We start from the raw sequence: 18,373 nt of genomic DNA, 5'->3' as shown, positions 1-18,373 counted from the left end.
CACCAATCTAATCTTAGGTTATGAACAATCTAATCAGTTTACATACTTAAAACCCGAGTAAATCGAACCTCGGACGCCCATACAGGGTTCGTTTTGCCTCCGTCGCCCGTTAGGATCTGCGGGAGTGGGGCCCACATTCTGAGATGGTGCGATGATCTACACCGTCGCTATTCTCCTTACTTTGATGAATAACCTATGAATATCTTTCTTATAGAAACCCGTAATCATACAGTCCAACGGTTCCGATCATCGGACCACTCAGCATGTGGGCCCTAGTAATTGGCGATTGATGCTGGAACTCAGTCGCGACAGAGGCAAAACGAACTCTTGCAAAAGGCTAGAAAACCCCTCCAAAATCAGAATCGCTCCAAAACAGCTCTCTCTCTCTCTCTCTCTCTCTCTCTCTCCCTCCAATGGCACCCGCAGCAGTTCCAGAAAACCTAACGAGGGAGCAGTACGTGTACCTGGCGAAGCTGGCGGAGCAGGCCGAGCGCTACGAAGAAATGGTGCTTTTCATGGAGAAGCTGGTGGTGGAAACGTCATTGGCGGGCAGCGAGCTTTCGGTCGAGGAGCGCAACCTCCTCAGCGTTGCCTACAAGAACGTCATCGGCTCCCGCCGCGCTGCTTGGCGCATCATCTCCTCCATCGAGCAGAAGGAGGAGTCCCGCAAGAACGAGGAACACGCCGCCCTCGTGAAGGACTACCGCTCCCGCGTTGAGTCCGAGCTTTCCGACGTTTGTGCTGGAATACTCAAGCTCCTTGATTCCCACCTCATACCATCCACCGCTGCCAGCGAGTCCAAGGTCTTCTATCTCAAGATGAAGGGTGACTACCATCGGTACCTCGCCGAGTTCAAGGTTGGCGCCGAGAGGAAAGAGGCCGCTGAGGATACAATGCTCGCTTACAAGGCCGCGCAGGTACTGCTAGGGTTTTCTTTCTTTCTTCCTTTCTTTTTCTTCAGGTTTTCTTTTGGAGAAATTGGACGAAAAGGATGGCATGATTTAGGGTTTCTATCTTTTCCGGGCGGTGGTTGAAGGATATTGCTGTTGCTGAGCTGCCGCCAACGCATCCTATAAGGCTCGGTCTGGCACTCAATTTTTCTGTTTTCTACTACGAGATCTTGAATTCTTCAGAGAAAGCTTGCAGCATGGCGAAACAGGTCTGTTCTTGTTTCTTTGTTTTGGTTTAGTTTCTGGATATGATTTTATATGGAGTAGAACCCTATATTGATGCTCGCTTATTAGTGTCTTCAAATAGTTATAAATAAGATAGAGTTAAGTGTGCTGTATCCGGAGAATGACTGATTTTGGGCTTGTAATTACATGGAGGACGCAGTCTTAATGAGCTTTGTTACTTCAACTGGTGGTGGGTTATTACAAGAATTTTGCCCTTGGAATTATATGGTATTCTCAAAGGTAAAATTAAACCAAATTCTGAAGTCATGAACAAAAAAACTAGCATACTACTGGTTATAGGTGATTAATTCTCTTTATTTGATGCTTGCATCAGTGACTGAAACTTGTGGACTTTATTATTATTTTTTTTTTTTTGTGAGTTGGGTTTTGAAATTGTAGTTTCTTTATCAAGTGAAGTTCCTCTCTCCTTTTAGTTTTACTGCTAAACCTGGTACTTTAAGTTTATTTGATTGCTGGAAATTTAATTGAATGAATTGATTTTGAATCAGGGGTTTGGAAATCTATTTCTGGTTGCTGGAAATTTTATATACTTGCTGGAAAACTATTTGTTGTTGCTGGAAACTAGATATGCTTGCTGGAATTTATGATTATTTGCTGGAAATTGCTGAAATTCCTTCAAATGGTCAGATGTTGGTGGTCGAAAATCATTGTAGAAATTATCCCACACAATTGGATAGTGTGGGATGTGGGATAAAATGGTGCAAGGATTTGGCTTTTGAAGGACTTGCAACATTCAATGGATGCCATCAAAGAACTCCTAGAAGATTCACTTATACACTTTGGAGGAGATGGTTTTAAAATTTGGTGAATGATAAGAGTGGTTAGCTATTGAGGTTCACTTTCGTAGGTTTTGAAGTTTTGGAAAAGCCTAACAACTACAGACCTCATAAGTGCTTAGTGCAAATGAGAGAGATCAATTAGAACCTTGAAATTCTCTGATCCCAAACAATTTTGTAAAGGGGAAAAAGTCCAATTCATTTGGTCATGATTATGCCCAGTGTTGTGGTTCTTGTTTTTTGTTTATTATTGTTTAATTAAGAGGAAGGAGGAGAAATTGTGTGTGTGTGTGTGTGTGTGTGTGTGTGAGAGAGAGAGAGAGAGAGAGAGAGAGAGAGCCTTTGTGACGACTCATGCACTTCTAACACCCCCGCAAGCTAGAGCATGGATATCACATACAGCCAACTTGCCCATAATGTCTCTAATTTGATGATGACTTGAAGCCTTTGTGAAATGGTGGACCAATTGATTGTTAGAATGGGCAAAAGGCATTGCCATCAATTTTGCCATAATCTTCTCTTTTACAAAGTGATAATCCCCTTTAGTATGTTTAGTCCTTTTATGAAAGACTAGATTATTAGCAATGTGAATTGTAGCTTGATTGTGATAGTGAAGAGGGAATGGTAACCAACTTCAAAACGCATCTCAAGAGGAAGAGTTTTAGTCGCATGAGCTTGCAAGTAGGTGGCAACGTTTTATCACCCATTACTGAGCTTCAGCCAATGATCGAGGGCCTTGGGGTGGGTGGGAACGAAACAACTGATGCCAAAGTTAATGTAGAGGAATGGATTTAAATCTTTGGTGCTGGGGGCGAGGGGGATCTCTTTTGTAATTAGTGGGCTGTTGTGTAATTCTTTTGGCCATTTCGTTCTCTTTCAATAAAATTGTAACCTTCTGAGGAAAAAAGAAAAAGAAGAGGACAACTTTGATTAGCTTCAATTAAAAGAATTCTTATGGAATTTAGCTTTGCAACTGAAGCAAATGTTTCTTGAAAATCCAACCATATTGTTGAATGAAACCTTTTGTCACAAGATGTACCATGCAGTTCTAGAGTACATAGTCCTTTTCATCACCCCAATCTATTGCAGGGTTTGTAGAATATTGATAGGCATTATCAGACTTGAAAGGTTCTTAAGTTAGCTTCAAATTGAGTCTGAACCATTTTGTGAAACATTTTTACGATAGAGGGAACCTCATCCCTAATATTGATAAGATATATTCAGAAAAACCTAGAGCAATCATGAATGGAAGTTATAAAAATATTTATAGCCAAACATTGAATAATATGTGCAGGTCCCCACACATCGGAATAAATAAGACGGAAACTAGTGCTCTTGTTATTACTGGAAGCAAATGATGTCCTGCAATTTGTAAACAACTGACACTTTTCAAACTGAAAGTTCAAATTGCTAACACATTTGGGAACAAATGGCAGGTCCCCACACCTATATGTGCAGGTCCCCGCACCTATTTGTGTCATGTACCTCAGTTTCTGTCTACTTTCGATGAACATCTTAGCAGATTGGATCTTTCAAAAACAAAAAAAAAAAAAATCTTAGCAGATTGGGACCATTTTAAGTAAATTCTCCTATCAAGTTTCATGGTTGTAATTACTAACCCAGAGTAATTATGATGAGTCTATGCCACTGGAGAATATATCTTTTGATCATTACTCATGTTACCATCAGCTGCACACGTGCGCGCGCGCACACACAAGACAATTCTTAAAGAAAAGAAAGAAAAATCATCGTGCACTTGTAATCTTCATGGGGAGGCCTTTTGTTTTAGATGGAGAAGAAAAACAGAGAGGGCTGACACACTTGGAAGGTCTTGTAGAATCTGTTGGTGACCCAGGAATGGCTCGTATGGCCAGTCAATCCTGCTAATTGGTCCCATAGTGCCTGCTGGCAAAGCATTATGTAATGGGTCCCATAGTACCAGCTGTTATGCAAGGTATTACATAATGGTAATGACTAACGTGTCAGCCAGTTTATTGGCTGATACGATATGGCTTCGTAAAGGTTGAAACTTTTTCTTTGGGGATAAAATCTCAAAAATCATTGGTAAAATTCTAAAAACTATGAGGATAAAGGTATTTTTTCTTTTTAGGTTTTGGATATGTATTCTATAGTGTAATGGACCATTCTTAGGTAACAATGCTGTCTGTCGGGCAATGTAATTTAACATGCTGAAAGGCGACCAAATAAGCCCTAGTCAAACATAAGTCAAGCATGTTTTGGTGGATTAGAGCCGTTACATGTTAGTACAACAAAAAGAAGATAATAAAATGACAAAAAAGGGTGATAGTTTACGCTTTTAGGGAAGCTGGGGAGAAAGTTTATGGGAGGAGAAAGCAACACAACCATGACAAACCGGAGAAAGGAAAGGGACTCTGCTTCGGTTCGTCGAAACCTACTCAAAATTTGTGTTTTGATTCTCAAAATACTCTTATATCTAGTTTAAACTTAGCTTCTAAGCTTCCTTTATGATTGAATGAATAAGAAAGTAGAAAAACGAGAAAAAAATGATTTTTTTTTTTCCAAAATGGGCCTTTATGGTTGTATCGGCCTGTAATGGCGTGTTGGCCTCGTAAAGGTTCTGATACGAGGTGTATCAGCCATTACGGGCCACTAGAACCCATTTTCTTCACAATGGACTGATTCACCCCTATATCAAGCAGTGAGCATGATCACTTCCTTTACTTAACAGCCTTTACTACTGCAACATAACCATTTTTTTAATACCATGCCTGTCAGTGATGCTGGTGGTGCCCACGGGTCCTGCTGGTACTTCGGGTGGGGCCTCGGGCCCTAACGGTATGACTAGCAGGTCCACTTGGACCTATTAACTTGTTGATCATGTTGGTGTGACTAGCGGGTTCACTTGGACCTATTTACTTGTTGATCCTGTTGGTGGGGCTTGGTAGTTTTGGCAGTATGAGACTAGTGGGTCCTGTGGGACATGCTGGAGGCTGTAGCCGATGGCGGGCCGATGGGGATTGCATGCTGCATTGGTGGGCTTTATGGGTTCTTCTGGTAGGGGACGAGCTGTACAACAATTGGATGAAAAAAAAGGGGGGGGCGGGTGGGGGGGAAAGAATAAGGGGAAAGGGGAAAAAATTATGGGAAGGTTGAGGGAATCTTATGCACTTATCATGATGCCCAAGCCGTATTGATGTTTCAGGTACTCCGCTTCTATTTATCTACATTATTACCTGAAAATTTTCTAAATATTTTGAAGTGCTTTACCAAAACGTATGCAGCTTAATACTAGGTCTGAGAACTTTCAATCCTGAGCTAAGATACATATGGCATGTGAGTACTTGTCTGCCATTGATGCTTTTCATAATACGAAAGTTATGAGGCATCAACGGTGAACTGTATCGACCTAGGAGGAATGCCAATTGGATTTGTGTCAAAATCCAGATAGCATCATAAACCCCTGTTAGAGAGTACTTCCATTCATTACTGTCATGTTTCCTGTAGTAAGTTGTATTTATTTCTCGGTTGTCCATTCAATCTTGGTTTTAATCCTTTTATGTCCTCCACAAATCCATTGGACTCGTTCTGTTGGTAATTATTTGATTGCTTTCAATCTGATTAAGGGTGATTGGGATGGCAATCTGGTGATTTTGCTAGTTCTCTCTGCCCGCTGGGGACTAGTGGTCCAAAATTTGCAGAATTCACAGCATTCAAGGTATGGCCCATTCTTTCTTTTAGTCCTTTGAGGCGCCTCCCATTGTCAAAGGGGACTCGAAGATGGCTTTGATGTGGGTGGTGGTAGGCCCTCTGCTTGAAAGAGAGCAACCTTAGTTCAAGTCTGCAATGATCTTGCTTCTAGTCTCTGATGGGCTTGTAATAAGGAGGCTAAATCCTTGGGGGATCTTCTTGCTAAAGAGGTTGTGGCAATCTGTTTATATTGGTTCAGAAGTCCCCACTTTAATAAGTTTGTTGGTTACTAATTGTGGAATATACTGGTGAGATCTACCGCCTAAATTTTGACAAAAATAAAGGAGTGCTACTATACTAGCCAAAACCTCGGAATCTACGGAAGGCTAGAAAACGTTGAATCAAATAACCTGGGGGTTAACACTGCTGAGTTCGATAAAGTAACTCCAATTTAGGTCTAGTGTTCCAAAGATCTGAGCAAGGGTCACGATTATGGAGAAGGAAGGTGTTAGGTACCTTCTCCGCCCATGTATATGTGTGTCCTCTACTTAGTGGGATTCAATATTTCTAGGACTAGAGCTCTAGGAAAAAAATCCTCCACTTAAATAATAAAAATAAGGAAAATACTGTCAGCAAGCAATGGGTGGTGTAGAGAGGATGGAAATGTAGCACGTAAATGAATGAAAACTCTCTCTAGGAGTGCTCCGTAAATCTTATGGAGGGCCTTGGTTCTTAGAGATGCGAGTAGGAAAGTATAACTCTCTAAGTTTTCTGCTAGTTTGGTAGTCATTCTCAAGACCCATGAGGTTGAGGCGCACACCCATTGCTGATTGCCCTAAAGAAGATTGGAGGGGTTTTAGATCCTTGATTCCTTTCTCTTTTCTTATTGCCCTCCTCATAAGTTACTCTCTAGGGGAATTGGGGTTCTCTAAGTCCTTTCCTAGAAGCAAGGGGAGAGAGGGAGGGAATAAAAAGTGAGAATCCAAAGGCCCCTTGCAATGAGGCAAAGAGGCTTATTTATAGTGTTGGGGTGGCCTTTTGGTAATTCGTAGAAGGTTTGAAGGGTAAAGACAAACAGTGGACACGTGGCACAACACCATAGGATCTCGGAATTTTTTCTTACCCTTTGGTAATTTTAGGAAGTTTGGAGGGTAGGAATCTATGGGGAGACATGGAATTTTCTGATGAAATTAGTAATAGTAATAAAAAGGCTATGGCTGATAGGGGACAAAAGTAAAAAAAAAAAGGGCGGAATACTGGAAATGGCAAAATTGCACCACCATCTAGTGGAAGTCTCTGCCAAATGTTGACAGCTGTCTGCTGACACATGGCAGTGGAAATCAGATTTTTGCCACCACTCATTCGTGGAAAAATGAGATCAAGTCGGTCCCCACACCTTTTATTGTGTTGCAATCGATTTTTTGAAGCTGTTCAGCCTCAAATTGAGCTAGTGTTGGGTCTGGTTCTCCAGGATCCTTGTGAATTAGGAGTTAGGGAGTGGGCCCTCCTGATCTGATCCAATTGGATGACTTTGGTGAACCCTAGACTTAGGCTGGGTGTCTACACCTGTGAAAAATGGTTAGTCATTTGTAATAGTTTGTTTCCCATAGTTTTAAGATGAAGCTTAGTCACAAATCACAATATTTGATTCATAGTAGCGGGCAACATAAGTTACAATGCAGCGGAGAAAACGAATCGCATGAGATAATTCTTGTCAAAGAGTAAATCAAGTGGGGGATTAAAGTGGAGCTAGATCACATATGTACATATAGCTTACTAGTTTATTAATGTTAATAGATGAGCTTATGGTTTTAATAAGCCTTGAACTCAGCAAGACACTGGGAAACCCACCTATGATGTTGGGATGTATGATGGGTGTTGTTGAAGAGTCTTCCATGGAAATAGTGCTGGATAACTTTGCTTTGGTTTACTGTGCATCATCAGGCTAAATTGCTCTGGCATGATTGCAGACTGGTTTAGACTGTAACTGCCTTCCATTGGCAGTAACGCAGCAGAGGAACATACTGTTTATTTATTTAATGATCAATAATGCACAGTTGGTTATGATTTATTTACACAGCTGTGCAACTGGGAAGGCTGTGATCAATAAGTTGCTGTGCATGGTGGGTGATAATCAGTTCCATTTGTACTATGCCTCACAGACTGATTTCGAGTTTGTGAGGAAAGATGATGGGATGTCTACTGGTTGCAGTGGACTGATTGCCTACAGTCTGGTTGTATGCAACTGTCCCCTTCTTACCCCTTCGGAATTTTGGTTTCACAGACACACATGCACACCATGCATATGCCTGTACATGCATACATGTGCGTGCATGTGTATTTAAGGAGGTCTCACACAACGAATTGCAAGAGCAGAATGTTTGTAACAAAGTTGCAGATTAGCTTCCTTACAGCAGGTTGAGGGGATCACTTCTCATTGGTTTCACTTCAATAAAATGATGCATACATGGAGTAAATGCTTATTTTCTGTAAGGTCCCTTCAGATATATTATAGTGACCTTAAAAGGATAAGGAGATTGCATTACTGTTGTTGCTGTCGTGGAAACATCTAGCCGCGAGAAGTGATAGGAAGTGGCAGCTGGTTTGGGTGCAGGGAACAAGCAAAAAATGTGAAATACTGTGGAACTTTTTTCACATGTGACCTTAAAGAAAAAATGTGAGCAAGATATGGTAGCAACAGAGGATGAGCAATAGTGCACCGCCCACCTTTTAAGCCCCTTTGTTTTGTAAAGATCTCTAGCTTGATCACTGTTTAGTTCAAATGAAAACTGTCTATTTTTTTATTATAAATTATTGGCAAGGGCACTGATTTTATTTTTGCAAAATTGGTAAGACATGCAACACCTCACGTAGAGTGACACCAATTAGTATAAAAGCTTGTGTGGAAGGTCTGTTGATGTCACTTTCCCATCTTTTCTGATGAATGCAGGCTTTTGAGGAAGCTATTGCCGAGCTGGACACATTGGGTGAGGATTCATACAAAGACAGCACCCTCATCATGCAGCTCCTGAGAGACAATCTCACTCTCTGGACCTCCGACATGCAGGTAACTAGAGACTTAAGTAGATTCGCTGCTGCACTGCCCACATGAAACTATTTCGGCACAGGAACATTAAAATCTCTCTATGTCCAATCTTGCCAGTCAAAACTGATCAAATTCTTGCTTGGAATTGTGCAGGAGCAGTTAGACGAGCCATAGGGGATGCTACAAGGCCAGGGGATTCTTGTCCTTGAGGGAGGTGGACTCCAATGTCACGTGTCTGTCTGCAGTCTGCATGTAATGAGGGATGTGGTACTGTCTATAGAAAATACTGATTGTTGCTTTGGATATTCGAGCAGGAAACTTGGGTTCATGAATGATGATTGAAAAGAGATTTCAGATAGGCTGCCATCTCTATGCAGCATCAGCTGGGTACCACTTCCTTATTTTTAATCCATTTAGGGATATTGCTCACTGCAAAAGGTATTGAATTGTATAGTTTGCTGATGAGTCGGGTTCCCCCATGCAGGCGCTGTGGTTTGTTGATCCAAGCCGTTGATATGATGGGCCTTCTGTCCATTGGGAATTGACTTGTGGATCCACGAAATTTTAGTATTACAGCCTATATAGGCAGAGGCCTAAAGAGAATAATACATGGCCAGGAGATGAATGCGACTGTCCAAGTGCAACCGCAAAAAGGCCAAATATGAGAGGGGTATAATATCTCAATCTGCGCATGGCTAGGCCTATCATTGTAACGGCTGGCGTGGGTCCCACACGCATGTTTCACAGGCGCTGCTTGCCAGAAATTGTTCAGGCTTCATCATTTGGAAGACTTTGATCACGCGCAACCGGCCTGAGGATAACAGGGATGTCAACGAGCTGGGCCCTAGAGATGTATTTGGTGGCCCAGATTCTGAGCTGTTGGGCTCCTCCTATTTAAAGGCTGGATTTTGCTGGGCAGCCCTACCTATCCTAGCAAACTTTTTCTGTGAAGGTATTTTCCGTGAGGTCTGTTTGGATTTATTGAAAAAAAGAGCAGTTTTCATGAAAATTTTACTCAGAAGGTGATACATGTGTATTGAGGATGAATTATGGCACACCTGGGCTGATGGCGGCACATGTTGAACAGGTGTCATATTGTTATGTGCGGCGCATTTGGAGCACGGAAAGATGGATGGTGGCGCCTCATGTAGAGTGATTGAAGATGAGAGTAGCACATGTTGAACATGTGGCATATTAGGGCATGTTGTGCACATGTTGTGCACATCAAAGGTTGGCCCATAATGATGGATGCCCCACATGATGGATGACCCCATATTAACATGGGCCTACATAATGGATGGTCCACATCAAAGGTTGGCCCATAATGATAAGTAGCCCACATCGAAAGCGGGCTGGTATGATGGAGGGCCCACTTCAAAGGGGGGGCCTACATGATGGACAGTCTACATCAAAGGTGGGCTCAACGTGATGGGGAGTGAACATTGAAGTTGGGCCACGCATGATGGATGGTCCATATCAAGGTGACCTGACATGATGGACGGACTATCCACATCAAAGGTCAGCCCCTAATGATGAATGGCCCATATCCAAGGCAAACTCTGCATGATGGGCAACCCACATTAAAGTTGGGGCCCACATGATGGATGATCCACATTAAGGTATGGCCCACATGATGGACAGTCCACATCAAAGGTCGGCCCTAATGATGAGTGGCTCATATCCATGCATGCCCGACATGATGGATGACGCACATCAGAGGTGGGACCCACATGGTGGACAATCAACATTAAAGGTGGGCTGCACGTGATGGGCGCTGGATATTGAAGGTGGGCCTCACATGACGGACAATAACATTAATGGTGGGCCCGCACATGATGGATGACCAACATAAAAGGTGAGCCCTATAGAATGGAGGGCGCACATTAAGGTTGGCTCCTAATGAAGAATGACCTACATCCAAGGTGAGCCCCACATGATGGATGACCTACATCAATGCATAATAATGAACGGTTCACATCAAAGGTTAGCCCTGCATGATGGGTGGTGGATACGAGAGGGACCAAACAGACTTGAGGTATAAATACTTGTGATATTGGAAATCAAACATGTTTTTCTACTCTTTAACTAATAAATATGCTGTTTACATAACATACTCAGTCTCATCTGCTGAATTAGTAGAAAACAAGATAAGCTACTTGTGGCATAAGAAGCTTATCTAAGGTAACTTGTGATCCTAATGCCCCCTAAAAGATGCTGATGGCACATGTTGTTCATGTAGCACATTGATGCATGTAGGGTGCCTTAAGATGGATGAAGGCTTGTGTTCCACAAGTGGCATATTGGCAAATGCTGGGCATTTGAAGATGAACGATTACAAATGTGGGTCACACCGTAGATGAGCAGTTGCACATGTAATCATCATGTGGGAAATTTCATGAGGAGGCAATTTCTCCCCACTCTTTGAAAAATAAAGTTCTTTAAGAGAAGAAAACCCTGAAATTATATGTTACTTCAAGGGCAAAAGAGAAAACAAGACTTTTGAACACTGAGGTAACGGGGGTGTGAGTGTGTGGTGTAAAAAAAACAGAAAAAAAGAAGAGAGAGAGAGAGAGAGAGAGAGAGGAAAAGAAAACAGTAGACTGCAGTGCATTGGAGAGAGAGAGAGGAAAAGAAAACAGTAGACTGCAGTGCATGGACAGTGGGGTTGATTTGTTTCTATTGTAAAATGAACTGTTTCAGTCTTCCATTTCTGAAATTATTTCACATATCAGTGGGGGTGGTGTAGGGCTGGTCCTGGGCTTAGTGGACCTCATCTGGGCCTTTCAGGTTCCTTAAGAACATCTTTACTTAATTACATCCATTCGACGGCCACAACCATTGATCAATGGTCAGAACTTGATGTCCATTGATCTTGGCCGTCAATCATGCACCCTACCTTTTATTGCCCACTTCTCTCCAAATCACTTTGACTGGATGACCTAACAATTTGATCAATGGCTATGGACATTATATGGTCCATATTTACCAAAAAGGTCCAACCATCAATCTGTATTATCCATCACATGTGAACTGCCATTGATTGTCTATCCTTCTAAAAAAAAAATAACTATGATATCGGCCATGCCTGGAAAAAGGACGGTTCAAATGGTGATACTAGAAAATGTACGATTAATAATGTGGTCTGTCTACTTGTACTGCCCACTTTTAATTTCCCGTACCTCTCAAAAATTACTTTCTTCTGGTGATCGTTGCTATTTAGTCGGTGGCTAAGCCCATCCTTCTAAAAAAAATCACTTTAATCTGACGGTTTTGGCAATGGCCAGAGAAAGGACGGTTTGAATAGTTATACTAGAATATGTGTCAACAATACTAATGTGGTTTGTCCACCCTGATGTGGACCGTCCATTATGTTAGGCCTACCTTGATATAGGTCATACATAGGGACTCACTATCAAAATAAATAATCCAATATGTGGAGTACAATTTCACTGTTCATGTGGAGCCCACCTTTTATGTGGACTGTCTATCGTATGTGCTCTACCTTTGATGTGGGTCATCCATCACCCGGGGCTTGCCTTGGATGAGGGCCATTCATCATTCGTCATTGGGTTCTGACCTTGATGTGGATTGTCCATTATTTCGGGCGTACCTTGATATGGGCCATCCCTCATGTGGGCGCGCCTACCTTCAATGTTATTGTCCACAATGTGGGGCACCTTCAATATCCACCATCCCTTATGTGGAGCCCACCTTTGATATGGACCATCTATCGCCTGGGCCTTACCTTGATACCTTCAATGTTTGTCATCCACTATGCGGGGCTGCTTTGAATGCAGGCCCTTCATCATTAGGAGCCTACCATTGATGTGTGGACAATTCATTACATGAGCTCACCTTGATATTGGTCATCCATAATATGGGATTATGTGAACCGCCCGTCATGCGAGGCCTCCTTTGATATTGGAAGATCAAAAAATCATTTTTTTTATGAGATAAGCAACTCTCATCACGTAAGTTAATTTGACAATAATATATATCAAACTAACTTAAAGTTAAAAAAGTAACTTATTAACTTACGTCAGCTGGGTCCTCACTCTTACTCTAGTGGCAGACTCTTAAGAGTTTTGAGGGTTCGAGTACCCATAGGTGGTGAAATCCCACCACGGTGTGAGTGTGTGGTGGTGTGTGTGCATGTGTTAAATAAATAAATAAATAAAAACTTATGTAAGCTAAAAGTTAATTATTAGGTGTTATCCAAACGGGCCCTTAAAAACTTGGATGGTCCTCATCGATTATGCTAGAAAAATGTCTGACCAATGTTCTTTATCATCCATATGGTGGACCACCTTTGACTAACCATGTTGATTGGACGATCTTAACCATCCGAGCAGCCCTTGAAAAGTAGATGGTCCATATCAATTATGCTAGAAAAGATCCTCAATGTTGACCGTACATAAAGATGGGGTCCACCTATGATTGCTCATCCCTGTAAAAAAAAATCACTTTGATCAGATTATCCTAACCATCATTTCAACACTGAGATCATGAGATTAAGTTCCCATCTGGTGTGGATGTGTGTAAAAAAAATATTTAATTACTAATAAAATGGACTATTTACGGCACGTGTGTCGAAATTTTCCGATGAAACCTGATAACTGTTCCAGCAAGTGGGTCCTATCAATGCATGGTCCATGTTTGAAAATACACCATTCGGACGGTCCTAGCCATCATAACTGGTGATTGTTGTTGTCCTTCAACCATTTTCAATTTTTGTACCGTCCATTTGACGATCACAGATAGGATGACTGAGATTGGACCGTCTGGATCGACTGTCCCCAACTGGCATGTGTCAGATCATTCCTTCTACTTATGCCGAAGGGTCTTAGTCATGCTTGAGGTAGAAGAAGCTCTTGGGAAAAGAAACACGTGCACCGCTGGCATTGTGTGTCGCACATTGCAACGCCTTCTATTTGGAGTTTACACGAGAGAGCATGGTAGACTTTGGTAGTCCCAACTGAGAACGAGATTTCAGCAAAGGCGGAGCAAAAATCACGATGAGATCGGCTTTACTTTTCAACAGCTGGATCCAAGGAACGGTTTGGTAGCCGCAGCGCCACCCGATATGGTGATCCACTCGATTTCTCCACTTACTGTCCATCTTTTTTCGGGATCATTACAGGGCATGAGCTCAAAAACGAAGAAAATTCAAAGCTCAAGTGAACCACACCATGGAAAAAAAAAAAGAAAAGAAAGAAAGGATTGAATTCTTACCATTGAAAACTTATTAGGGCCCACCATAATATTTTACTTGCCATCCTACGTGTTTATAGGTCTCACGTATATGGATGAAGGGAAAACACAAATATAAACTTGATCCAAAGCTTATGTAAGCCCGATATATTTTCCTTAACGGCCGTTCAATGCCCACTTTTTTCTGTGGTGTGGCCTACGTGAGCTTTGGATTTGTATCGATTTTGGCCTCATGCTTCAGAATGAGTTGGCAAAACGAATGGACGGCGAGGATACAACGCATACATCCCAGTGGGCCCCACAGATCTTGGGCTACGTCCTGCAACGAGTAATCCGCTTCCCTGCACGTGGTGCTCGCAATTGTCCATTGGCCATGGCCCAAAACTCCATCCTTCGTATGATCCTAACCGTCCTATCAATCGATTTCTGGATTCCAAATGTTTGCCAATTTTATTTTGGCCCACCTATCAGGTCGACAATCTGACTAGTGCAAGCATTTGGGTTGTGGCTCATCGCCGGTGGACCCCATCAGATGGAGGGTTAAAGTTGAATAATAGTATATGCAAGCTCCACACCACGGCGAGACATCGCGCGGTGCCGCGTGGCTATCAATTCCGTACAAGGGGCAAGTGAAGCCCAACCGATCATTGATCCAAACAGTTGATATTATGGGACCCACCTTGGATGGACCACACACCAAAATTCACTCTGATTAGAAGAATTTTAACACTTGAATAGGTGGCCAGAGAATAGACGGTTAAAAGAGAAACTGCAGCATCGGTCGCACTCAAGCAAGGACAAGCCCAAATATTACAACACCAGGATTGTCCAAGATTGGAGAATTTTGGTTCATCTAATTCGAGGCCCATTATATCAATGGCTTGGATTAAACCATGGGGCCCACTTGTACAAAATGAAACCCGAATTGTACAGTATCACCTTTTCACCAGAACATTATATGTTTATTATCTCAAAAGAAATGGGCAACAATCGTCACTATGTATATATATAGTTACCTGGCATAGTTGTATGTCAATCCAGGCCGTCCAAATCGATGGCCCCATTGATGGATCATAACCCAAAAAATTACACTATGAAAATGATAGTAATAATCTGATTTTTCCATTGGAATCTGGACCACTCGCCAATCTACTTTCAGCCCTCCATTTGATGGCATCAATTGGACAGTTAAATGGCTTAATCAGTTCCATCCAACAATGCGCCCTGGAGTTTGGACGATCTGGATAGCTGCACATGAGTTCACATTTTAGAATGGTGGGTCATCACCAATTTTAAAACGGTTGTGAACTATCAGTATCCTATCTCGAGACAAAAATGTACGATCCACATGAATGCCGTAGATGGTTTCTTTACGTGGATGCTATTTATATTGCAGCAATTAACAAAGTGTGCATTTGACTATTAAAAAGTGGACCGTTGATCATGTGAAAATAGACCATGGAGCTGTCATCCATTCCCATCTCCCGACCTTTTGCTACCATGCACCCATCTCTATGACTAGATTAAGACATAGCTACAGGCTAGAAGGTGAATCTGATCACTGGGGCCCACCCAGTAAAATTTTAACAAAAAATCCAATAGGGACCACCTGATTTTTCAGTTAGCAAGTGGTCCACACAAAAGGACACATGTGGTAGATCTCAGCTGTTTTTAGTTGTGGAGCTGGAAGAACCGGACTATTGTAGAACCATCTCTCCACAGGACACGTGGCTGGATGCCCATACACTTTAAATAAAACCCATGAGACAGTTCAGACCGTTCGATTGTCTTCAGTTTATTCCATCGAATGTTCGACCGTTGATTGTTTTTTTCCACTATGGATTTAATGACCATATATCAGATGAATAAGGTTGTCTAATACTTTGATTTTTGATACATGAACCATCCATTCTAGGGCCCTGAAGATGGACGGATCCGATTTGGAAACGACCCTGCCACGTGTAATGTATATAGAGGCTCTACTATATTTCTGTGCTCCCGGAACTACCGTACCACACGTAGCTTTTCATTAACCAACGGCGCTAATTGTGGGGACGCAGAAGATATGACGGATGCCATGGATGCTTTTGATGGCGGATATGGTGTCCAGGTAACTGCACGTGCGAAGATACCTAAAGAATGGCAGTCTTTTGAAACAGGAAGATCTGGACCATCTATTCGGTCTAACCCACAGAAATCTCACCTACCCAGAAATCTTGCCTTACAAACTCGGTCTTTGCTTTTACAGCCGTCCGTTTTTTCGAGTCAAAGGTGGAACGGTTGGCATCTTCCGGTTGAAAGTAACTCTCGAAAACCATATGGCTGGGGACCAATGAATGGAAGGTTTAGATGATATTGGATCCATTTGGTGGGACATGTGATCGGATAGATAAGATCCTCTTATTGATATAATCTTTGCATTAATGTCCCGTGAAAGTCAGACGGGATCAGATGGACAGTCACGATTAATAGGTTGCACTTGCTATTGCAACTAATACGCTGATCATTGTAATTGTAGTTATAGGTGAATAGGTGTCAAGTAATCATATCATTCCTTTTGTCTTGGATCAATTTAGCATTAAATTTATCTATATATTCATCTTATCTAAACTACTTTTTAAACACCCACTTACACTCTATAGGCTTGTTTCCAGGAAAAAAAAGTTTATAAGTTTCGTGGTATTTTTTGATATGTTCAATTATAATTCATTTTTTATATGTTCAATTATAATTCATCGTTTATGAGTTTTTTTAAAACAGAGGTATTATGAGAGTTAATTATCTTCTAATAAGAAAGTGAAAAACACCTCACATAGGTAGGTCTCCTCTCAAGATCTCATACTCCTTATAAGTTCTGGTTCTACTTCACTATTCATATCAATGCTTGTGCTAATTGAAGTAACATTTGATCCACTGATATCTTTTATTTCTATAGATCTAGACTTCATAAGAAAAACATTTTTTAGAAACTTTGCATATTTAGCTTTAATAATAGTGTTTGAATATAAAATATTACCCTTAGATTTCAAAACTAGGAACCTATATGTAACATTCTCGATTTTCACTGTTTTGGATTTCCAAAAAAAATCTTGAATTTTTTAATTAATTAACTTATAATATCACTTAATGACTATTAGCACTCATTGTTAGTTTATACAGGGATGATACCAGTAAAGAACCATACAAGTCCGATTAATTAACCGTAGGAAGCCAACGAATCCGCCCGATCACTTGAACATCAGGTGTAGCCCCATGATTTACTCACATAAGACCTAAATCTAACCGACTCATCGCTAACTAATTGAGACAATCATGACTAAATTGAAGATCTAACCGGGGCCGAGTCAAATAAGGCCCGGATCTTAACTAATAGACCAAATCAACCCCGTTACTCTTTTACGCTAAAACCGACGGTTTAGAGTAATCATGATCAAATCTCTACATTCACCAGTTATAAATAGGCCACACAATGAATATAGTTAATCCAAACCCTAATCACTGCCCACGAGAAATCTCACTACCAAATTCATTCCAGAAATGCCCTGATTCTCCGAACAAGTTCTAGACTGCTCGTTGGTGGGCTACTAGTTCCAAAACTATAGAATGATGTTCATCTCCGTTTAAATTTCTAGAGTCGGATTAGGTATGTTAACGCAATGGTACAAGTGATGCATAAAGGTTCATTTACTGATTAATAATTAAATGAATTAAAAGGTGCATTTTATGAAAGTTGGGATTTCGTCCGTCATATAGCCATGTTTCTGTTCCCAGGTATCCCTCATCCGCATCCAGGTCAGGACCATCAAGCGTATGAACGTAGAGGAATTATCATTGTGCATCCGGGTATTATAAAAGAATCTAGGGCGTGATCATCATAGCAATGATCAAGAAGGGACATTGTAATCTAATGTTTCATTGGGAAAAACCGGTTTCTAGGGCATTCAAAACTGGAACTTGGGCGATGGCACAATGGTATAAAACGGACTTCGGCACCCTTGCTAGTTTATTCCACAAGAACGACAGTAATATTTTATAGCCATGGATTTAAGGAGAAGAGAGATGGGTGAGTGAATCTAAACTAAATTTTTGTAAGTGAACGGCTCTAGAAACCTCATTATGCGGATTCCCTTTCAGAACCCTCCAATAAGGAATTACTAATTTTGTGGAATCCAGTACCCCATTTTCATTAACCTTCATGCGAATTTTGGGAGAGGAAATGGGATATGTATAGTTTGAGGTATGGAACCAGTCGCACTTTTAGCATTTCAGAATCATTTTAAAGGAAGACTTTATTTTGGTGTAGAACCCAAGTAATTCACCTTCAAATTTGTTTAGAAGTGGTTTATTTACAGCGACCTATTCATTTAAGTTGGAATTGTTGGATTTGCCGTTGGAATAATTTAAATATATTGCGTACCTTATGGTATATGATGATATATGATCTTTAGTTGATTTATTATGGATATGTCTTATTG

The 18,373-nt window shown here is 41.3% G+C and overlaps 1 protein-coding gene and 1 long non-coding RNA gene across 3 annotated transcripts; both read left to right on the top strand.

Moving 5' to 3' along the window:
- The first annotated feature begins 359 nt into the window (after positions 1 to 359).
- LOC131242411 (14-3-3-like protein D) lies at positions 360 to 9,045 on the top strand. Of its 2 annotated transcripts, XM_058241012.1 has the most exons (5): positions 360 to 917; positions 1,037 to 1,159; positions 5,578 to 5,669; positions 8,592 to 8,708; positions 8,841 to 9,045. In XM_058241012.1, the coding sequence occupies exons 1-4, from the start codon at positions 414 to 416 to the stop codon at positions 8,671 to 8,673; spliced, it is 801 nt and encodes a 266-aa protein (XP_058096995.1). In that variant the 5' UTR covers positions 360 to 413; the 3' UTR covers positions 8,674 to 8,708; positions 8,841 to 9,045. The 2 variants fall into 2 exon arrangements, with proteins under 2 accessions (XP_058096995.1, XP_058096996.1); XM_058241013.1 differs by lacking the exon at positions 5,578 to 5,669 and having other exon boundaries at positions 363 to 917.
- On the top strand, positions 5,676 to 8,439 carry LOC131242412 (uncharacterized). The gene is made up of 2 exons (XR_009169608.1): positions 5,676 to 7,250; positions 7,373 to 8,439. It is a non-coding gene; the product is annotated as an uncharacterized LOC131242412 (long non-coding RNA).
- Positions 9,046 to 18,373: the final 9,328 nt, after the last annotated feature.

The sequence above is a fragment of the Magnolia sinica genome, chromosome 4 (assembly GCF_029962835.1).
Source record: "Magnolia sinica isolate HGM2019 chromosome 4, MsV1, whole genome shotgun sequence".
In the NCBI taxonomy this organism is placed as follows: domain Eukaryota; kingdom Viridiplantae; phylum Streptophyta; class Magnoliopsida; order Magnoliales; family Magnoliaceae; genus Magnolia; species Magnolia sinica.
This window is presented reverse-complemented; position numbering and strand designations above follow the sequence as displayed.

Coding starts and splice junctions, on each gene's coding strand:
- LOC131242411 (XM_058241012.1), top strand. CDS start 414: ATGGCACCCGCAGCAGTTCCAGAAAACCTAACGAGGGAGCAGTACGTG. Junction 918..1,036: donor TCGCTTACAAGGCCGCGCAG/GTACTGCTAGGG, acceptor CGGTGGTTGAAG/GATATTGCTGTTGCTGAGCT. Junction 5,670..8,591: donor CAGAATTCACAGCATTCAAG/GTATGGCCCATT, acceptor TGATGAATGCAG/GCTTTTGAGGAAGCTATTGC.